The sequence below is a fragment of the Geotrypetes seraphini genome, chromosome 3 (assembly GCF_902459505.1).
Source record: "Geotrypetes seraphini chromosome 3, aGeoSer1.1, whole genome shotgun sequence".
NCBI lineage: Eukaryota > Metazoa > Chordata > Amphibia > Gymnophiona > Dermophiidae > Geotrypetes > Geotrypetes seraphini.
The window spans coordinates 363,630,195-363,650,196 of NC_047086.1; the positions used below are offsets into that span (position 1 = coordinate 363,630,195).

The 20,002-nt window shown below is 42.2% G+C and overlaps 2 protein-coding genes across 3 annotated transcripts in view; both read right to left on the reverse strand.

Annotated features, from left to right (window-relative positions):
- LOC117357291 (kinesin-like protein KIF28P) overlaps nt 1-3,304 on the reverse strand; it is a 114,842-nt gene extending 111,538 nt beyond the window's left edge. Inside the window, exon 1 of the mRNA XM_033937659.1 lies at nt 3,251-3,304. Coding sequence (XP_033793550.1) covers nt 3,251-3,304 — 54 coding nt within the window. The remainder of the gene's footprint in view (nt 1-3,250) is intronic.
- Nucleotides 3,305-13,197: 9,893 nt separating this feature from the next.
- AHCTF1 (AT-hook containing transcription factor 1) overlaps nt 13,198-20,002 on the reverse strand; it is a 368,321-nt gene continuing 361,516 nt past the window's right edge. For both annotated transcript variants that reach the window (XM_033936331.1, XM_033936330.1), the window contains one exon: nt 13,198-13,688. In XM_033936331.1, coding sequence (XP_033792222.1) covers nt 13,490-13,688 — 199 coding nt within the window. In that variant the 3' untranslated portion in view covers nt 13,198-13,489. The remainder of the gene's footprint in view (nt 13,689-20,002) is intronic.

Consider the following 20,002-nt stretch of genomic DNA (forward strand, 5'->3'; position numbering starts at 1 on the left):
TAAGTCTAGAGAGCACAGTCAATCGTTTCATTCTAGAAATGGGTATAGAGTCCCAAGTGATAGCATGCAAAACTTCACTTTGACTAAATGTTTGTTGAGAGCTTGGAGGTTGAGAATGGGATAAAGTGCTCTTGTCTGTTTTTTTGGAATTAGTAAATACCTGGAGTAGAACCTCTGATTTTTCTGGGAAGGGGGTACTATTTCCCGAAGAAGGGACATCTGTTGAGATGTGAAAGAGGACTCTCTTGGAAGATTGTTTGGAAGAATGGTGATGAAATGGAGAGAGTAACCTTCCGATATGACTTTGAGGACCCAAGTGTCCATTGTAATGAGAGTCCAGCATTGATTATACAAAAGACAGTGGCCTCTGATAGGTTGGAGAGGTGGCCGAGTTGCTATCTAGTAGCATGTCAAAAAGACTTAGTTGATTTCTATGGAATACAAGTCTGGGGCTTCTGTGCTTTTTGTCTTTTCTGTGACAGAGGTTTAGAAGAAGATGAGGTTGCTGGATAGTGCCTATTATAAGAAGAATAAGAATAAGGAGGTTTCTGGGAAGATTTAGATGGTTGAGTCTTAGACTTAGGCCCCAATAACAGGTTGAGCTGACTGCTGCAACTACATGAGTGGTTGCTCAATGCCACTGCTGTCCACCAGCTCTTTGCAAATTGGGGAACCCCAGAAATGGATATCTCTGCTTTCCCCTACAATTGTAACCACCCACTCTTCTGTTCCTGGCTCTACACTCCCAATCATCTGGAGTCCGATGCCTTCCTCCTTGATGAGCATCATTGGGTTCTCTGTGTCTTCCTTCCAGGCCTTCTAATCGGGAAAACTGTGCTCAAACTTCGCCAGGAATGGGGCACGATTCTCATAGCACTCCAATGGCCACATCAACCATGGCTCCCTCTCCTTCTCCTGCTCACATGGGAAACTATCCCCATTCCACTCTTTCCAATACTGCTGATACCAAATGGGGGCTCCCTCCTCCATCCCACTTTGTCTCACTCTGCACTCACCAAATCTTATAGCATGGCATCTTTCTTCCAGTCATTGAATGTTGTCGTACTCTTGGCTCTGGTGTCAGCCATTCTAGAGGCCTCCAGAATGCTGTACACACAATGTTCATATCACTTCAAATAGATTTGTTCACAGTGTAGTGTAATATGCACTCACTGAATCCCACCATTTGCCCCGTCAGCAGTACTCGACTGCATCCTGCACCTTTTCAACTCTGGCCTACAAACCTCAGTGTTTTCAGTGATTTTCATCTCCTGCTGGAAGGAAAACCATTCATGAAAGGCTTACTCAATACTAGACCACCAATCAAGCCTTCGGTTCTACCTTGGGACTGCATTGATGAAACCTCCCTTTGAGCCACTCTTGTTTTCATCTCAACATCTTACCTGTAAAGTGATCTTCCTCACATCCATAAGTTGAGTCAGCAAACACTTAAGTCCATGTGTCAGATCCTTTCCATACGGTTTTACCAGGACAAGGTTGTCCTTCCTACTCACCCTAAATTCCTTCCGGTCGTATTGGATTCCAACTCTACCAGTCCACTGTACTCCCTGTTTCTTCCCTGAACTGCACTCTCACCCTGAAGTGGCACTCCGCACCTTGGACTGTGAGCTCTTGCTTGCTACTTGGACCACACTAAGCCTCACAAAACCTCCATTCAGCTGTTTTGGTCTTTTGATCCCAAAACACTGGGAGCTCCTGTCACCAAGAAGCCCATCTCAACAGGGCTAGCGGACTATATCTCCTTTCTGCTATGATGGGGCTGGACTGCCGCTTGAAGGATGTATCATAGAAACATGATGGCAGATAAAGGCCAAATGGTCCATGTAGTCTGCCCATCTGCAATAACCATTATCTCTTTCTCTCTCTGAGATCCCACATGCCTATCCCAGGCCCTTTTGAATTCAGACAGTCTGTCTCCACCACCTCTTCTGGGAGACTGTTCCATGCATCTACCACCTTTTCTGTAAAAAAAATATTTCCTTAGATTACTCCGGAGCCTATCACCTCTTAACTTCATCCTATGCCCTTTCATTGCAGAGTTTCCTTTCAAATGAAAGAGACTCGACTCATGTACATTTACATTACATAGGTATTTAAATATCTCCCCTCTCCCATCATTCCAACAAAGTATACAGATTGAGATCTTTAAGTCTGTCCCCATACGCCTTATGATGAAGACCACATACCAAGTATGAGTCATGGCAACCATTACATTACATTACATTAGGGATTTCTATTCCGCCTGTGCCTTGCGGTTCTAGGCGGATTACAATATAGAAAATATCTGGGACATTCCAGTAGAGTTACATTTCAGGATAAGAGTAAGTTACAGGAACAGTAATGAGTTATGATACTACAATTTCACAGAAGATAATACTTGTTACAGAAGATAATACATATAACGGAAGATAATGCATTTAACAGAGGTAATACATGGCTCATCTGTTTTACTCCCTTTGAGGACATTTGCAAGGCAGCCACCTGGTCCTCCATTCACACCTTCAAGTCCTACTATTGCCTGGAGACTCTTTCCAAATGAGACAGCTGTTCTACAAAACTTCTCCTCCTATAACCTAATGTCCTTCTAACCCACTTGGTCTTATCAGGCTCATGGTAGTTGGCAATAATCCTCTTCTCAAGAGGCATGATCCTGGCAGCTAGGAAGTCCCATATGTGAGAATATATTGCCTGCTTGTCCTGGAATAAAGCACATTAACTTACCTATATCAGGTGTTATCTGAGGACAGCAGGCAGATATTATCACAACCCTCCCACATCCCCTTATTGGCTTCTTAACTTGTAACTGGAGGTCTCTCCAGCCAGTAGAGGATATGAAGCAGCTGACACACACACACATAGGTGGCCTCAAGGCTTTTAAAGTGACAGCACATGTTGGACAGTCCGCGACAGGGCTCCATGGATGATGTCGCCCATATGTGAGAATATCTGCCTGCTGTCCTCAGATAACACCTATTACAGGTAAGTTAAATGTGGTTTACTGCACTAAACATTACACTGATTAGATAACAAAAATAAAAATAAAAGTTGTTTTTGTTTAAGTAGTAGAGGTTGAGACATTTGCATGGAGAAAAATATTCCTAGATAATCAGAATTGTTCTTAATCTCTACAGCTATTAATATACAGTATGTAAGTTCTCTCTTTGTTCAAAGCAGCAATATCGTACAGAAATAAAAGATAACAATTAGAATAAAAATGCAAGATACTTACCTGACTAAAAGGCCTCACACGTACTGCTACTTTCACACTATCAATGTTGGTCATATTGTTTACTAATAAACTTAATTTCTTCAAGGTTTTCTTTACAAAAAATGCAGCAAACAGGAATGGTAAAAGCCACATCAATTTCAGAGAATGAAAAACATTACTAGCAGAAGATTCAGTGTGGAAGGCCGGTCAATAAATTATTAAGAAGTTCACTGGCTTAAAGAAGAAGAGGTATTTAATTACCTGAACTGCATGGTATAAACATCACCATTGATTATAACCTGTAGTGCAGCTATTAGAAGGCACAACTATTCCTCTGCAATCTTCAGTACACAGTTTAGATATGGTTAGATTCTACCTTACAGGTTCGTTCTCAGGTGAATCACTTGATGCAGTTTTTGTTCATTTATGTTTTCTCCGCCAGATTCATCTTCTACTTTCAATTAACAACTTACAAATATAAGCTCTGGAATTTATTCAAGCAAATAACATCAAACTTAGGCATACTTCGGAAGTGGAAGGAAGCTTGGGCTAGTTCTAAGCACTGGTAGTGGGACGACTTCTCTATGAGGAGAGGCTAAAGCGGCTAGGGCTCTTCAGCTTAGAGAAGAGACAGCTCAGAGGTGATATGATAAGAGATCTATAAAATAATGAGTGGAGTGAAAAGGGTAGATGTGAATCACTTATTCACTCTTTTCAAAAATACTAGGACTAAGGAACATGCGATGAAACTATTAAGTAGCAGATTTAAAACAAACCGGAGAAAATATTTCTTCACATGTGCAATTAAACTCTGGAATTCATTGCTGGAGTATGTGGTGAAATCAGTTAGCTTAGTGGGGTTTAAAAAAGGTTTAGATAATTTTCTAAAAGAGAAGTCCATAGGACTTTAAGATGGCTCAGGAAAAAACCCTGCTTATTCTTAGGATAAGCAGCATGAAGTGTTTTAGTACTTGGCATCTAGGTAGGTACTTGGGACCTGGGTTGGCCACTGTTGGAAACACTGGGTGGGTTGGCCACTGTTGGATACTGAAGTTGATGGACCTTTGGTCTATCTCAGTAGGGCAATTATTATGTTCTTATGAAACAGATATGTGAAAGTTTGAGCAAAAGTAAAAGCTTTTTTTTTGCACTAAAATTTTTGAAAGGCTCTTATTTAAGTACAAATTTTCAAAAAGTTTGTGTTTAAAGACACAGAAGAACAGCCTCAAATGTGTTTGAACTTCCAGCTTTGTCTGGGTATGTGCACATGCAAGAGGCACATTCCTTCCTTTGTTTTCAGTTTAATAGTGTGAGCTACAGGAACATATAATTAGAATGTACTTTTCTTTAAACATTGGTTTGGTAGTTTTCTGCGCTGCTGTTGTGCTATGGATTCTATTACCTGGGCTTTGAGCAGCAGCCCCACAGGTAATATGAATTACTGGCAGAGCCTCTAAACCAGACATGGGCAACTCCTGTCCTTGAGGGCCGGAATCCAAGCGAGTTTTCAGGATTTCCCCAATGAATATGCATGAGATCTATTTGCATGCACTGCTTTCAATGCATATTCATTGGGGAAATCCTGAAAACCCGATCGGATTCCGACTGGAGTTGCCCATATATGCTCTAAACCAGTGGTTCCCAACCCTATCCTGGAGGACCACTAGGCCAATTGGGTTTTCAGGCTAGCCCTAATAAATATGCATGGAGCAGATTTGCATGCCTGTCACGTCCATTATATGCAAATCTCTCTCATGCATATTCATTAGGGCTAGCCTGAAAACCCGATTGGCCTGGTGGTCCTGCAGGACAGGGTTGGGAACCACTGCTCTAAACAGTTATTCACTGATGTTCAAAGCCAGATGCTAAAGCCCACAACCAAGAATAGTGCAAAGAAATAGCTAAGCAATGCTCGAAGGAAAATATATGCAAATAATATGCACATAAATTTGCACTAGTAAACCAAAAGTAATGGGAAGTGCCCTGGACATGTGCATATAACTTTACTGGTAAGTGTGGCTCTTATGCCCAGACAAAATCTGGAAGAACAAGTACGTATAGGCGCTGTTCTTCTGTGCTTTGAATATAAGCCTTTCAGAAATTGTTTGTGCTTTACATTTTTTAAAGGCTCAAAAGCATTGAAAATCAGGCACTGATGTATGCTTTCACTTTTGATCGGACATGTGCAGGTACATTTCTCATTATCTGTACTTCAGACTTCCATGGGAGTTCTCTGGCTTGAGAAATAAGTTGAAACCTACAATTCAATGTGAGATTTTACCAAGAAATCCTGTCCTCAAAAACACCTAAGTGACCTCTGAGCTGGGGGTTATAGCCCAGCACTTGCTTCTGCACATTGCAGCATTTCTCTCGAAGCATTAGCATCTATGTTAAGCATACTTCAATGCAATTTATTGCTATCTTTAGTGCCCATATTAACATTGGCATTCAGGTTCTATGAGCTCTAGACACTTGTAATGTGTATGCAAATCTGGAGCCAACAGTATGTTAACATTGGTGGTAGTTCTGAGCATCAGCCTCCTTTGTCTCTTAGGCTCTTCAGTCACTCTTACTGATTCTGTTAATTTCTGGGTTGTATTGTTTATCATGCCAAGTTTTCAGCCACCTTCAGGACTTCTTTTCATGCACTTAGACACATTTTCTGTCACAATGAAACTGCACCATATGCTTTGGTTCACAGACTGATGATTCCTTAAAAAATAGTCTTATTCACCATTACACATGATTAAGAATATTCAAAAATGTAGCTTTGTCTAGCACAAAAATTTGACATCACACGCTTACTGATACAAAATCATTGGCTTCCCACTTTTTCCAGAATTAAGCTTGAGATTCTTCTACTAGCACACAGAACAGTAGTTCCCAAACTGTAGGATGGGATTCTAAAAGGGGTCACATCATTAGTGGATGCAGTCACAGAAAACAGGGCTGCTCCTTCTCGTTCTAGACTTCCACTGTAACCTATGCCCTTTAGTGGACGTCAGTATTGGGCCTTAAGGCAGTGAATGCTCATAGGCCCTGCTGCTTCCTTCAGTGCAGAACAGTGGAGTCTGGGAATTCACATCGACACATAGGACCCTTTGCTGATTAGTGCTACTGTTGCTACAGCCTTCATGATTTGCAAAGCACTGGCCCATCAGGAACTTCCTTAGGCTCAACCCTAAGGAAGTCCCTGATTGGCTCAGGCGCCACAGGCCCTTCCCAAGGGAGGAGCCCGAGGCACCTGAGCCAATCAGGGCCTTAGGCCCCTCCCCATGCATCACATGATGCACTGGGGCAGGGCCTAAGGCCCACATTGCAGTGCAGGAGGCTTACAGAGCAAGAGAGACCGAGTACCCCTCCTGCTCCCAACATTTTGAGGCACAGGGAGGGGGGTCCAGGGTCGGTGGCAGGAGGGAGTGGGCATCCCTTCTGCCAGGTATTTTGGAGGTGGGGAGAGGTATTTGCCAGCAGGAGGGAGTGGGCATCCCTCCTGCCGTTTTGGGGTGGTTTTCTTGTTTGGTCAGGAAGCTGAGCGATGACAGGAGGGAGTGGGCATTCTTCCTGACTTTTTCTTTGGAGGGTTTGGGGGGGGGGGGAGGGCTCATGTGGCCATATATTTTGCATGTCTAATACACACAAAATATCAGTGCCACAAAAAAATGAAAATAACACAGTTACTGACAGGTCTGCAGGAGTCGGGTTTTACAATAGTAAAACCTGATGCAAAATAGTCAAGTAATTGTTAGTGAATCAATCACTTGGCTATTTTGCATAGGGTTTTGCTCATTTGCATGGGTGGATCAGAAGGGATATTGATAGGAAAGCAGTTTAGTGAATCAGGTTGGGATCGGGGAATGATCGCTAAGCCAGTAAAACTGATTTTGCGATCGTCATTACAGGATCGTTAGGTTTAGTGAATCTAGCCCTAAGTGTTTAAAACAAGGTCAGACTGGATAAGAGCTGGGAAGCTTGGACATGAAGCTTTTAGGGCTAGATGAACTAAAGATACTGACTCAATCACTGTTGACTGATTCTCCAACAGTGATTGATGCGCTATCAAGTTTGCATGTAAATGATTAGCATGGAGGTGCAAATCATTTGCATGCAAACATGATCAATTAATCGCTCAGTGAGCACAGATCCCTAACAGCAGTGACAGCGGAAGCAGCCTCCTGTCACTGGTGTTAGGGCTTTTTTTTTTTAGTGGCACAGATGCTGTGTGTTACACACACACAATCTATCCTATTAAAAAAAAGCCCCCCTCCCATCCTCCCACCGGACCCCCCCCAAAAAATGGCAGGAGGGATACCCACTCCCTCCTGCCACCAGACGCCCACTCCACCCTGAACCTCCCCATACCTTTTTAAAATGTTGGAAGCAGGAAGCCTTCATGTAATGCACAGGAATGGGCCAAAGACCCTGACTGGTTGATACCTAAGGCCCCTCCCAAGGGATGGGGCCTTAGGCGTCTGAGTCAATCAGGGCTTTTTTGGGGGGTTCGGGGTGGGTGCCAGGAGGGAGTGGTCATGTCTCTTGTCATTTTTGGGGGGTTTGGCGCAGTGGCTCCAGGGTACTTGGTGCAGGGGGGGGGGAACAGAGCTAGTGAAATGCAACATATGTACTCGTACATTGCCTGTTGGATAGTTTGTCCATGCACAGTTCAGCGCTTAGCCTTTAATCATGTGGTAGCTACAAGGTCAGAAACATAAGACGCTCCATCGCAAGATTGCACCATTGAAGAACAACATACAGTAATGAACTTTCTTTGGGTAGAGGGAGTGAAACCTGTAGAAATTCACCATTGGATATTGACTCAGTATGGACATAACACCCTGAATCAATGAAAGGTTTATGAATGGGTAAAAATGTTTAAAGCCCATCAACATCGTGCAGACAAGAGCACATTGACAGGGTGGATGCCTTGATTAAAGAAGATCGATGGATAACTGTGTCTCAATTGGCTGCAAATTTGGATATCAGCTATGGATCTGCATTTGCCATAATGCATGATGACTTGGGATACAGGAGATGCTGCAATGTTGCAGATTCACCTGATGAAGTAAAGGAAGCGGTGCTCACCTGGCTTTGGGAACATCCCAAAACTTTTTCTCTGCAGGAATGCAGAAGCTAGTCAACAATACAACAAATGCATTGTCTTGCATGGGGACTATGTGGGAAAAGTGATATGCTGAATTGCTCTGTTACTTCTATTAAAGCAGATAAATGTATTTTGTCTTTACTTTTTGATTTACCCTCGTATTCTCACATGTGGGACTTTCAATGCGCCAGGATCATGTATCTGGAAGAAGTTAAACATTATATATACAGGATCCTGGAAAAACCCAAGAGGGTTGAAAGGAAAGTTTATGCTCCTAGTGAAGAGATTTTGCAGAACTGCTTGTTAGCCTCAGTTTTCTACCTATCTTGTAATTTCTCCCCAAGACTCAATTATGTAACCAGCTCCCTAAATTGTTATTTTTCCTTGGAAATGTCCAGTTATATATGTTCAGATGTAATCCGCCTTGAACTGCAAGGTACAGGCGGAATAGAAGTCAGTAATGTAATGTAAACTGACCGTCTCTTCTGGAGTTCTGTTCCAAACAGTAGTGAGAGGTAAAGGTATGGATTTAAGACTAAGTAGCCATTTTGCAGATGTCCTCAAGAGATGAAGAGTGGAAATGAGCTACTGAGGCAATCATAACTCAGACACTATGGGCTGTGACTTGGCCCAACATCAGCCCAGCCTGCCCATATTTGCTTATCAGAGAGGGAAGACCATTGGTGAAATTCTAACTTATAAAAGATTAGATTATGAGACCTCTAACACACCTATAGTGGGGCTTGTCAAATGTGGTTCCTGTCAATGGTGCGATTCCACTATGGAGGGGTCGTAGTGGATAATCCCCTTTAGCAATCGTTCTATTATATCTAGAACTAATACCGTATTTCCCCAATAAGCTGCCCCATTATATAAGCGACAAAAAATGCTCATTTGTTTTAAAACTATAAGATAAGCCACCCCCATGTTATTAGCTACGGCATTAAAAGCATCTACTGTATTTTTCTCTCCATAAGATGCACTTCCCTCCCCCCCAAAACTGGGTGAAAATGCATGTGCGTCTTATGGAGTGAATGTACCAGTACCTTTTTAAAATCATGGCTTGCTCCTATCTCTCCTTCGCTGGATGGCTGCCTCCTCCAATCTCGTGGCCAGCGATGCAGGGCAGGAGTGAACTTTTCACGCTCCAGCCTGGCCCTGTGCTGCTTCTTGAATGGCTGCTGTCAGTTCTCACAGTAATTTGGTCAGGAGCTAGGGGTGGTTGAACAAAAGCAATCGATCCACTCCCATGCCTTGTGTGACCTAAAACGCCAACTTTGCTTAAGCATTGCGGCAGAAGGAAACTACCTAAGAATCTGAAATTTTGCAGTTTGGTACAACACCTTGGGGCAAGTTTCTGTGCCACGTTTGAAATCTTTTGCGAATGTGCTTCCATTTCAACAAGTCGGCAAAGTAGGCAAAAAAAATTCACGAACGAAAATGTTTGGCAAAGTTTGGCTCCATACTGCTGCTGGTAGGTAAGTCAGCTGAGGGTACAACTTTATCAGCAGACATGTACCATAAGGTACTTCCAAGATTTGCAATATGAGCTTTTAGTCAAGTGAAGTTGAAGATAAACCATCCCAAAAATATGGTTTTATGCATTTATGCAAATTTTCACTGATTTTCAGATTCAAATATCTCTAATGTGTAGGGTTTAAAAAAAAAAAAAAAAATCATTTAAAAGAGCTTGTTATTTTGCTACAGAAGCTATTCTGTTTCATCTTGGACCTGACCTTTCTTTGGTGAGAATTAAAGCTTCAAATATAAGCATTAGTTGTATATGCGCACAAATGTTTAATATTGGAAAGAGGCATGTTTAACACAAACCATGTTGTATGCAAATGAACAAGGTACATGAGGTTTCACAGTTAACTTCAGATTGTTACTGTTTTATGATCACCTTCCCTGTATCCATGCATTTTCATATACTCACTGCCACTGGTCATGAAGATCATGACAAGTGTATTATACACTGAGACCACATATTTATCAGTTATTGATTCGTTATCTGAAAGACATTCCCAATAGTCAGATAATACCATATAAATTTCTAAGCTTTATTAAAGACAAAAAAGAAAAGTACAAAAACCACACTTAATTAAAGTGCACATACATACTGACAAAGAGCAGGAAATCACATAAATTCAACTTTTAACTCAGTTTCTTGCACATGGTTTTGAAAGTCTGGTCAATGTTTACCAAAATAGTTAGTGGAAGCTTTAATTCTCACCAAAGAAAGATCAGGTCCAAGATGAAACAGGATAGCTTCTGTAGCAAAAAAAAAAAAATGCTCTTTCAAATGATATAAAAAAACAAACAAAAAAACCCTTACACATTAGAGATATTTGAATCTGAAAAACAGTGAAAATTTGCATAAAGCCATATTTTTTGGATGGCCATATCTTCAGCTTCACTTGACTGTAAAAGCTCAATTGCAAATCTTGGAAGTACCTCATGGTACATGTCCGCTGGTAAAGTTGTATCTTCAGCTGACTTACCTACCAGCAGCAGTATGGAGGCCAAACTGTGCCAAAAATTTTCATTCGTGAATTTTTTTGCCTACTTTGTTGACCTGTAGAAATGGAAGCACATTCGCAAAAGATTTCAAACTTGGCACAGAAACGCTGTTGTACCAAACTGCAAAATTTCAGACTCCTAGGTAATTTTCTTCTGCCGCAGTGCTTAAGCAAAGTTGGCGTGTTAGGTCACAGAAGGCATGGGAGTAGATCTATTGCTTTTGTTTAACCACCCCTAGCTCCTGACCAAATTGAGATAGATCCAAAAAATTTTGTAAAGTTTAATTTGAGACCCTAGACAATACCTGTGGGCAGTTTTCAGTATTGGTCCATTTGACATGGAATGACCCTATGAGAATGATTAAGACATGGCTGACAGAACATAAATCCAGGTTGACAAATAATACTCCTTTAGCTCCGTTGGTATCCCATTGGGAACAAGCTAAACATCAGCCAAATGAGTTTAAATGGAGAATTCTAGAGGAGATTGTAGTCGGGTGGTGACATTGAGTCCTAACTTAATTATAAAGAGCAGAGATAGATTTTTGATCTTCAAACTCTAGAACCTCACGGACTCAATGCCGAATTAGATTGGATGTCTCTGACTTGAATTTATGAATGAGTTTCCTTCTGGGGTGAAGCCTAATCTTAGGCAATCAATTCATTCCACGTCTTTTATGACGTGGTATGGGCAGGCAACCTCTTTTTCGATTACTTATGCTGAGGTTAGTGTTGGTGCTCCCCATGCTTAAAATTTCATTGATTTAAGTAAGTAAAAGTAATATCTGTTAGATACTATTTACATATACAGTGGTACCTCGGTTTACGAGTGCACCAGTTTGCGAGTGTTTTGCAAGACGAGCAAAACATTCGCAAACTTGGTGCCTCGTAAACCGAGCTTGCCTCGCAGTACGAGTGCCCCCCCGCGATCCGGCATCCCCCCCTGCTCGCGTTGCCCCCCTCCACCGCGATCCTACTTCCCCCCCCCCCACCCGAGCAGTCAATGACACCCTTTATCCGACTTGGCACCAGTGCCGGTGCCCGAAGATCCTCCCTCTTCTGGCTTGGCCTGGGCTGGGCGGTGCGTCGGAGATCCTCCTTCTTCTGGTCTGGGCTGGCTTTGAGCATTTGCGCATGCTCAAAGCCAGTCCAGCCCAGCCCAGCCCAGAAGAAGGAGGATTTTCGACGCACCGCCCAGCCGCGCCAGAAGAGGGAGGATCAGCGGGCACTGGTGCCAAATCGGGTAAAGGGTGTCATTGACTGCTCGGGAGGGGGGAAAGTAGGATCGCAGTGGAGGGGGGGCAACGTGAGCGGGGGGGGGATCTGGATCGTGGGGAGGGGGGGAAGCTGGATCACGGGGAGGGGTTTGGAACAGCGTCGGATTCCTCAAGGGGGGGGAGAATGGAGCAGCACTGGTAGCCTCGTGGGGGGGGGGGGGGCAGGAGGTGGAACCAATCAAAGCAGTTTCCCTTACTTCCTATGGGGAAACTTACTTTGATATACGAGCAATTTGGTTTACGAGCATGCTTCTGGAACGAATTATGCTCGTAAACCAAGGTTCCACTGTAATATTTGACAGAGTAGGACTTTAATATTGCTCTCTTTTTATATGTTATAGAATTTACTGTGCCCTGAAGCAGTATTTTGCATATGAAACATGCATGTCGGCATTGGTGTTTTCAGCTTCTTGGTATAAGCTAAAGGCTCTGCCAGGACTTTACAGATAAGTCTGATGAGCATCTACAATATAAGTTATTTAAATATCTAATAAGTTAAAGATTATTAGTTCACAATAATATTTCATTTAACAATTTATGAACAGATGACGAAGCATAGCGACGTTTAGCTCCAAAAGTTTGGTATCTTGTGTACCTTGGAGTGCTGCTTCTGATGGCTTTATATAATATAAGTATTTTCAGTGGAATTGTGAGGATTAGACTACAATATTTTTTCCTCTGAAAACAGGATTGATACAATATTACTGGTTTGGATTTATGAGTGGTTATATTTAAAATGTAAAATGACAGTGCACTTGGTAGTATCCATACTGGGTTCCATAGAGGATGTCACCCACATGTGAAAAAATAATGCCTGCTTGGCCTCAGAATTGTCTGTTTAGGGGAACAGCTGCATAGAAAGGAGTCGCCCCACCCCACTTTAAAAAAAAATTATGCATTTGTGTCCAATCTGCTGGCTATCAAGTTCTATAATGACGTGGTCCTTTAAAAAAAAAAAAAAATTCAAATCAAAAACTGCCTTGATTTCATTTACAAAAGTGGAAGTATTTATAATAAACTACTCTTTTCTATATTCATTCCCCAAAATATACAATCACAAATACAAAATGATTAAAATACTGTGATGTACATTTTTTTTATTTTAACATTCCTAAAATAAGCCATATTTACATATTTTATAAATGTATGAAGTCTTAATATAAAATAGAAAAAGACAGCCAGTGACTGAATAAATCACACTCCATATGGAGTTACTTAACTCACTGAAGATTGTTTTATGAAATTTTACAATAATTTATATAAATTATTTTCTCTGAAATATGATTCTCTTTGAATAATTCACACAATTCTGATGACTTGACTTTACAAACCGTGGTATACATACAAATTTAAAAAAATAACCTCATAGCATTTTCCGGCGAGTAACTGGTTTTGACAATTTTAACATTAGTCTCTTTCTATTTTTTCTGAGAGTCATCTTTTCTGAGGGATCAGATGGTGGTTTCGCTTTATTTGTTGTCCCATCAACTGGGCTTGGAAGAGGGGAAATGAGTTTAATCTCCACTGGAGGTGGTGACCAAAGAACTTCTTTTCCTGTAGCTCTGGAACAAAAGTAGAAAGATTTATAGAATTTGTACGTTTAATGCATGAAGTAAATTAACTCAGCAGCACACCAAAATACCACCACATTCCCAGGTAATGATACAAATCCAAGTAATTTGTTCGTATGTCTCATTTCTGAAATGAGATTGTCATCAAGCAGAACAGCAAAAGAACAAAAGCCTTTAAATGACTGAGCTAACAGTGGGTGACGAAGTGAGATAGAGATCATACATCTTCAAATTAAGTTTAAGTGCATAATGATATTCTCATATTAATATACAGAGAGATTATGTTCTTATCCTGATAATATCATTTCCAGTAGATAGGTTATCATTCTAGACAAGTGGGTCATCTCCCCATGGCCATAAGCAGAAGGAATCTACTCTGGATATTTTTCTGTGTCCCTCCTACTTCACTGGGAGCTCTACAGCCTCCTGCAGCTAGTACCCAAGCAAACAAGAGCTCTATCGGAATTATGTGAAATAAGGACAAAAACAGGAAATTTCTCAAATGTTTTGCTCAAATATAACTCTTGAACACTTCATGAACAAGTAGCAGCCAACAGAAGCATCATAGGAGCTCAGGTAGTACCCCTATACATGCTAAAACATATTATACAGTATTTATTAGGGCCCAAAGGGCTGATTGGCATCCAAGATACAACTTGGAGCAGCATAAACAGAATGAGACAGTAGGCGGCGCAGGAAGGACCAGACCGTGTTGGGGGGGGGGGGGGGTCTAAAATGACACATTTATCTACTGGAAAAGATATTATCAAGGTACAGGCATAATCTTTTTTTCCAGTGCAATAGGTGTGTCATTCTAGATAAGCAGGGTGTAAAAGCAGTCCCAAAAATCTAGGGTGGGCTGACTGCGCCAGCCCGTTAACACTGAGGTCCCAAAAACAGAGTCTTTTCGTGCCTCAGCATCCACTTTGTAAAACTTTGCGAATGTGTGTAGAGTGGACCAAGTCGCCACTCTACAAATTTCCTCTGGAGAGATTCTGCCCATGACGAAGCTACACTTCTAGTCGAATGCACCTTAACAGAAATAGGCAGACATAATGGATTTACAGATCCGTCTGGAGATCGTGGCCTTGGAAGCAGGCGTGCCACTCTTGGATGCAGGAGTCAGCACAAACAGATGTCATAGAGCCTAAATTCATTGGTGACATTTAGATGGCAAAGTATTTTTCTCACGTCTAACTTTTTAAAAATGCTGTCCTGTTTACTGTAGATTGGAATACAGGCAAACGGACCTCCTGATTAATATGAAATGCCAAAGGAATAGCGCGTAAGGAGATTCAAGCCTCCAAGTTTCTAAGGAAAGACTTTCGATAAGAGCGAGCCTAGAATTCAAAGACTTGTCATGCTGAGGTGACTACTACCAGAAAAATTGCCCTTTAGCATCAAGTCCAAGAGGGACGCTTCTTCCAGAGGCTCAAACGGAGCTTTGGTGAGAGGCCTCTAAGAACCATGTTAAGGGCCCAATAAGGGAACGGTGGCTTGGTCGATGTTCTAATGTGGAGAGCACCCTTCAGAAATCTGGCAACGTCAGGATGAGATGTTAGATGAGGTCTACGATCCCAAGCTCTGAAACAAGAGAGCCCAGCGAGGCCTGAAGAAATGCTAAAACCACTGAAAATGGAGTTAAACATGGCTCCCCACGTTCTTGGGCACCAATGCTGGAAAGTCTTCCACGTCATAGCGTAGGCAGAGACTGTAGTTGACTTCTTAGACCTGAGAAGGGTGGCAATGACTACATCTGAATATTCTTTGTAGTCTAAAGCTTCATGTTCAATAGCCATGCCATATGAGCATGTGGATCCTCCATGCATACTGGACCCTGTGAAAGCAAGTCTGGATGCACCTGAAATCGTAGGCCTTGGCCTGTTCAAAGATGCATCTATCTACATACCACAGCCTGCGAGGTCAATCTGGAGCCACCAAAATGACTCTTCCTCGATGAGCTGCCTTCTGTGGAATGACTCGGCCTATTGTAGACCAGGGAGGAAAGATGTACAGGCTATGGCTGGACTAGAGCATCTAGACCCTCGCTGCCAGGCTTGCATATGCAACTGAAAAATCTGTCTGCTTTCTTGTTTTTTGCTATCACCAGGAGGACAAAGTGTGGATGACCCCAGCGCTGGACAATGGTCTGAAACACTGCTGATGACGTCTACACGCCTGGATCCAAAGGTCTGCTTGCTGAGAAAGTTAGCCTCAACCTTGACCATGCCCGCAACATGTGCTGCCGATAGTGTCTGAAGAGGATGCTCCGCCCAATGAAATAGCATTCGGGCTTCCAGACAGAGATGTACTCTTGGTGCCTCCGTCGATTGGCAGAGGCCATCTCTGTCACATCGTTGGAGAAGACACCATATGGCATGCAGTTCTAGCCTGTAGATCGACCACCTATTCTGAGAGGGCGACCAGCACCCCCTGAATTGGTCAGTGGTTGCAATGGGCTCCCCAGCCCAGGAGACTGATATTCTTCATTACAGCTACCCAGCAAGCAATACGCAGAGACATGCCCTCGGAAAGGTAATGAGGATAGAAGCACTATTCCATGCTGGAACGAGCAGAGGCTTCAGTAAGGCTTCCGTTTGAGGAGATCAGAGGGAAAGCAATGCCGTCTGCACCACATCTATCATAGCTGCCATGGGCCCCAGGACTTGAAGATAGTCCTACACCAATGCAGCAGACTTGACAAAAAGACAAGAAATTTGGGAACATAATTTCTGTATGTGTGCTCTGGTAAAAAGACATGGCTGTCAGCCATGTTGAACAAAACTCCAAGATAATAGGGATTGAATCGGCGTCAAATTGCTCTTTCTGAAATTACAATCCTGCCCAGATCCTCCAGGATTCATATCACAAGATCCACTGTGCACTGACCCTCAGACAACAAGGGGGCGCTGATCAGCCAGTCGCTAGGTAGGGATACACCTGCAGCTCCATCTTGCGCAGGTGAGCTGTTACCATACCATCACTTTGGTAAAGGTGCAAGGAACTGTCACCAGCCCAAAGACTTCCTGTGGTCTGGGAAAATAGGAATATGCAAATAGACCTCCAAGGCTAGGAACTCTCTTGGGGTCACCACTGCTATGACAGATCAAACTGTCTCCATGTGAAAGCCTGGAATCTTGAGCAATGTATTGACGTGTATAAGATCCATAATGGACTACAATGGCTGGAGCCTTTCTTTGGAACGATACAATATAAAGAGTATCTGCCTGAACCTGAGAGGTCAGGCAGCACTGGCTCTATGGCCTGAATACTAAGCCACCTTCTCACAGTGGCCTGAACCTTTTCCGCCCTTTACAGGCACTCCACAGAAGAAGCCACAAACCAAATTGTTAGAGAACAGGCAAACTCCAACTTGTAGCTGGATCGAATAATGTACAGAACCCAGCGGTCGGACAAAATTTGAATCCACGCCTGTAGAAACGCTGAGAGCCTGCCCCAAAAAGCAGAGCAGCCTCTCTTGGCCTGGCGTCATTGCAACTTCTTGGTAGATGGAGCAGCTCTGGAAGTGGAGACCTGTTTATGTCTAGATCCAGAGAATCACTGCTTGCAGCCCTGGGAGAATATGTGTGACGTGGAACAGAAATACTGACAAGATGGCCTGGAGCCACGAAAATTAGAGCGCCCTGAGCCTCTAGAGGTTCTGGGTCAACTAACAGGCAAGGGACTTGGGGTGATGGTCCACCACTGAATTCATGAGATCATCAAGGCTATTACCAAATAGCAGTTGCCCCTTAAAATGAAGTCTGGCAAGAGTAACTTTAGAGGTGGAATCATTGGCCCATGGTCTGATCCAGAGCCCTATGGAGCAAAAATCGAATAAGCTGACGTTTACCTAGGACATGAATAATGTCATACAGGGTGTCGGCTACATAAGCCACACACCAGATAAACAGTTGTGGAGGTTAATCACCTCCATTCTCTAAAGTGCGTAGTCTGGACAGACAAAGACGTGTGACAAAGGATGCCACTGAGGCAGCTTTGACTCCCAATGCCACTGTCTCAAAAAGTCTCTGAAGAACTACATCTAATTGGCAGTCCTGCATGTCCTTGAGCACCACGCCACCTACACTCGAATGGGAGCTGCGTTTAGTGACCTGGGCAACCCAGAAATTCACTTTAGGTTGGCTAAAAGCTACTGACACTCCTGTGCCTTACATTAGAGATGGGATTTGGCTATTTAGATGTAGGGGAGCTATTTATGACAAAATAAGGAAAATGGTTAAAAAGAAGTTAAAAGGGTCTGTAGCAAATGTCAGCAGTGTAAACCGGGTGTGGATGTTTAAAAATACCATTGTGGAAGCCCAGACCAGATGTATTAAAAAAGGTAGAAAGAAGAGAAAATGAGCCAGCATGGTTAAAAGGTGAAGAGAAAATGAGCCAGCATGGTTAAAAGGTGAAGTGAAAGAGGCTATTACAAACATGAAAAAACATCCTTTATAGAATGGAAAAAGGATCCTAATGAAGAAAACAAGAGGAGACATAAGCACTGGCAAGTTAGATGCAAAGCATTGATAAAGAAAGCTAAACAAGAATACGAAGAACTTGCCAAAGAGGCAAAAAATCATAGCAACATTTTTTTTTAAGGTAATCAGAAGCAGAAAACCTGTGAGAGAATCCCTGGGACCATTGGATGATCAAGGAGTAAAAGGTGCGCTTAAGCATGGTTAAAAGGTGAAGTGAAAGAGGCTATTACAAACATGAAAAAACATCCTTTATAGAATGGAAAAAGGATCCTAATGAAGAAAACAAGAGGAGACATAAGCACTGGCAAAAGTTAGATGCAAAGCATTGATAAAGAAAGCTAAACAAGAATACGAAGAACTTGCCAAAGAGGCAAAAAATCATAGCAACATTTTTTTTTAAGGTAATCAGAAGCAGAAAACCTGTGAGAGAATCCCTGGGACCATTGGATGATCAAGGAGTAAAAGGTGCGCTTAAGGAGGATAAAGCCATAGTGGAGAGACTGAATAAATTATTTGCTTCAATCTTTATGGAAGAAGAAGTAACAAATCCACCTGAATTGGAAATGTTTTACAAGGGTGATGAGGCAGAGGAATTGAAAGAAATCTTGGTGAACCTGGAAGACGTACTAAGCCAAATTGACAAACTAAAGAGCGATATATCACCTGGACTAGATGATATACATCCCAGGGTACTGAAAGAAATCAAACATGAAATTGCTGATGTATTGTTAGTGATTTGTAACCTGTCACTAAAATCGTCTGTAGTACCTGAATTTTGAAGGATAGCCAATGTTACACCGATTTTTTAAAAGGTTTCCAGAGGAGATCCAGTAAGCCTGACCTTGGTGCTGGGCAAAACAGTGAAAACAATTATAAAAATAAAATTGTGGAACATGTAGATAAACATGATTTAATGAGATGGAGTCAGCAAGGGTTCAGCCAAGGGAGGTTTTGCCTCATGAAGTTGCTTGACTTCTTTGAAGGTGTGAATAACCAAGTAGATAAAGGTGAGCCAGTTGATGTAGTGCATCTAGATTTCCAGAAAGCTTTTGACAAAGTTCCTTATGAGAGACTCATGAGAAAATTAAAGAGTCATGGGATAGGAGGCAATGTTCAGTTTGGTTATCGGACAAAAAACAAAGGGTAGGGTTAAATAGCCATTTTTCTCAATGGAGGAGGGTAAATAGTGGTGTGCCACAGGGATCTGTACTGGGACCAGTGCTATTTAATTTATTTATAAATGATCTGGAAATTGGAACTACGAGTGAGGTGATTAAATTTGCAGATGACACTTCAAAGTTGTTAAAATGCATGCAGACTGTGAAAAACAGTAGGAAGATTTTAGGAAACTGGAAGACTGATGGGCATCCAAATGGCAGATGAAATTTAATGTGGATAAATGCAAAGTGATGCACATTGGGAAAAATAATCCAGATCATAATTACCGGATACTAGGGTTCACCCTGGGGGGTCACTGCTCAAGAAAAAGATCTGGGTGTCATCATAGACTATACTTTCCACCCAATGTACAGTGGTGGACAGAAAACGAAACAAGATGCTAGGAATTATTTAAAAAGGAAACAAGACTAAGAATGTTATAATGCCTTTATATCGATCAATGGTGCGACCTAAACTTGCGTATTGCGCTCAGTTCTGGTTTCCTTATCTCAAAAAAGATATAGCAGCACTAGAAAAGATTCAAAGAAGAGAGACCAAGATAATAAAGGGGATGAACTCCTCTCGTATGAGGAAAGACTAAAAAAGGTTAGGGCTCTTCAGCTTGGAAAAGAGATGGTTGAGGGGAGATATGACTGAAGTCTA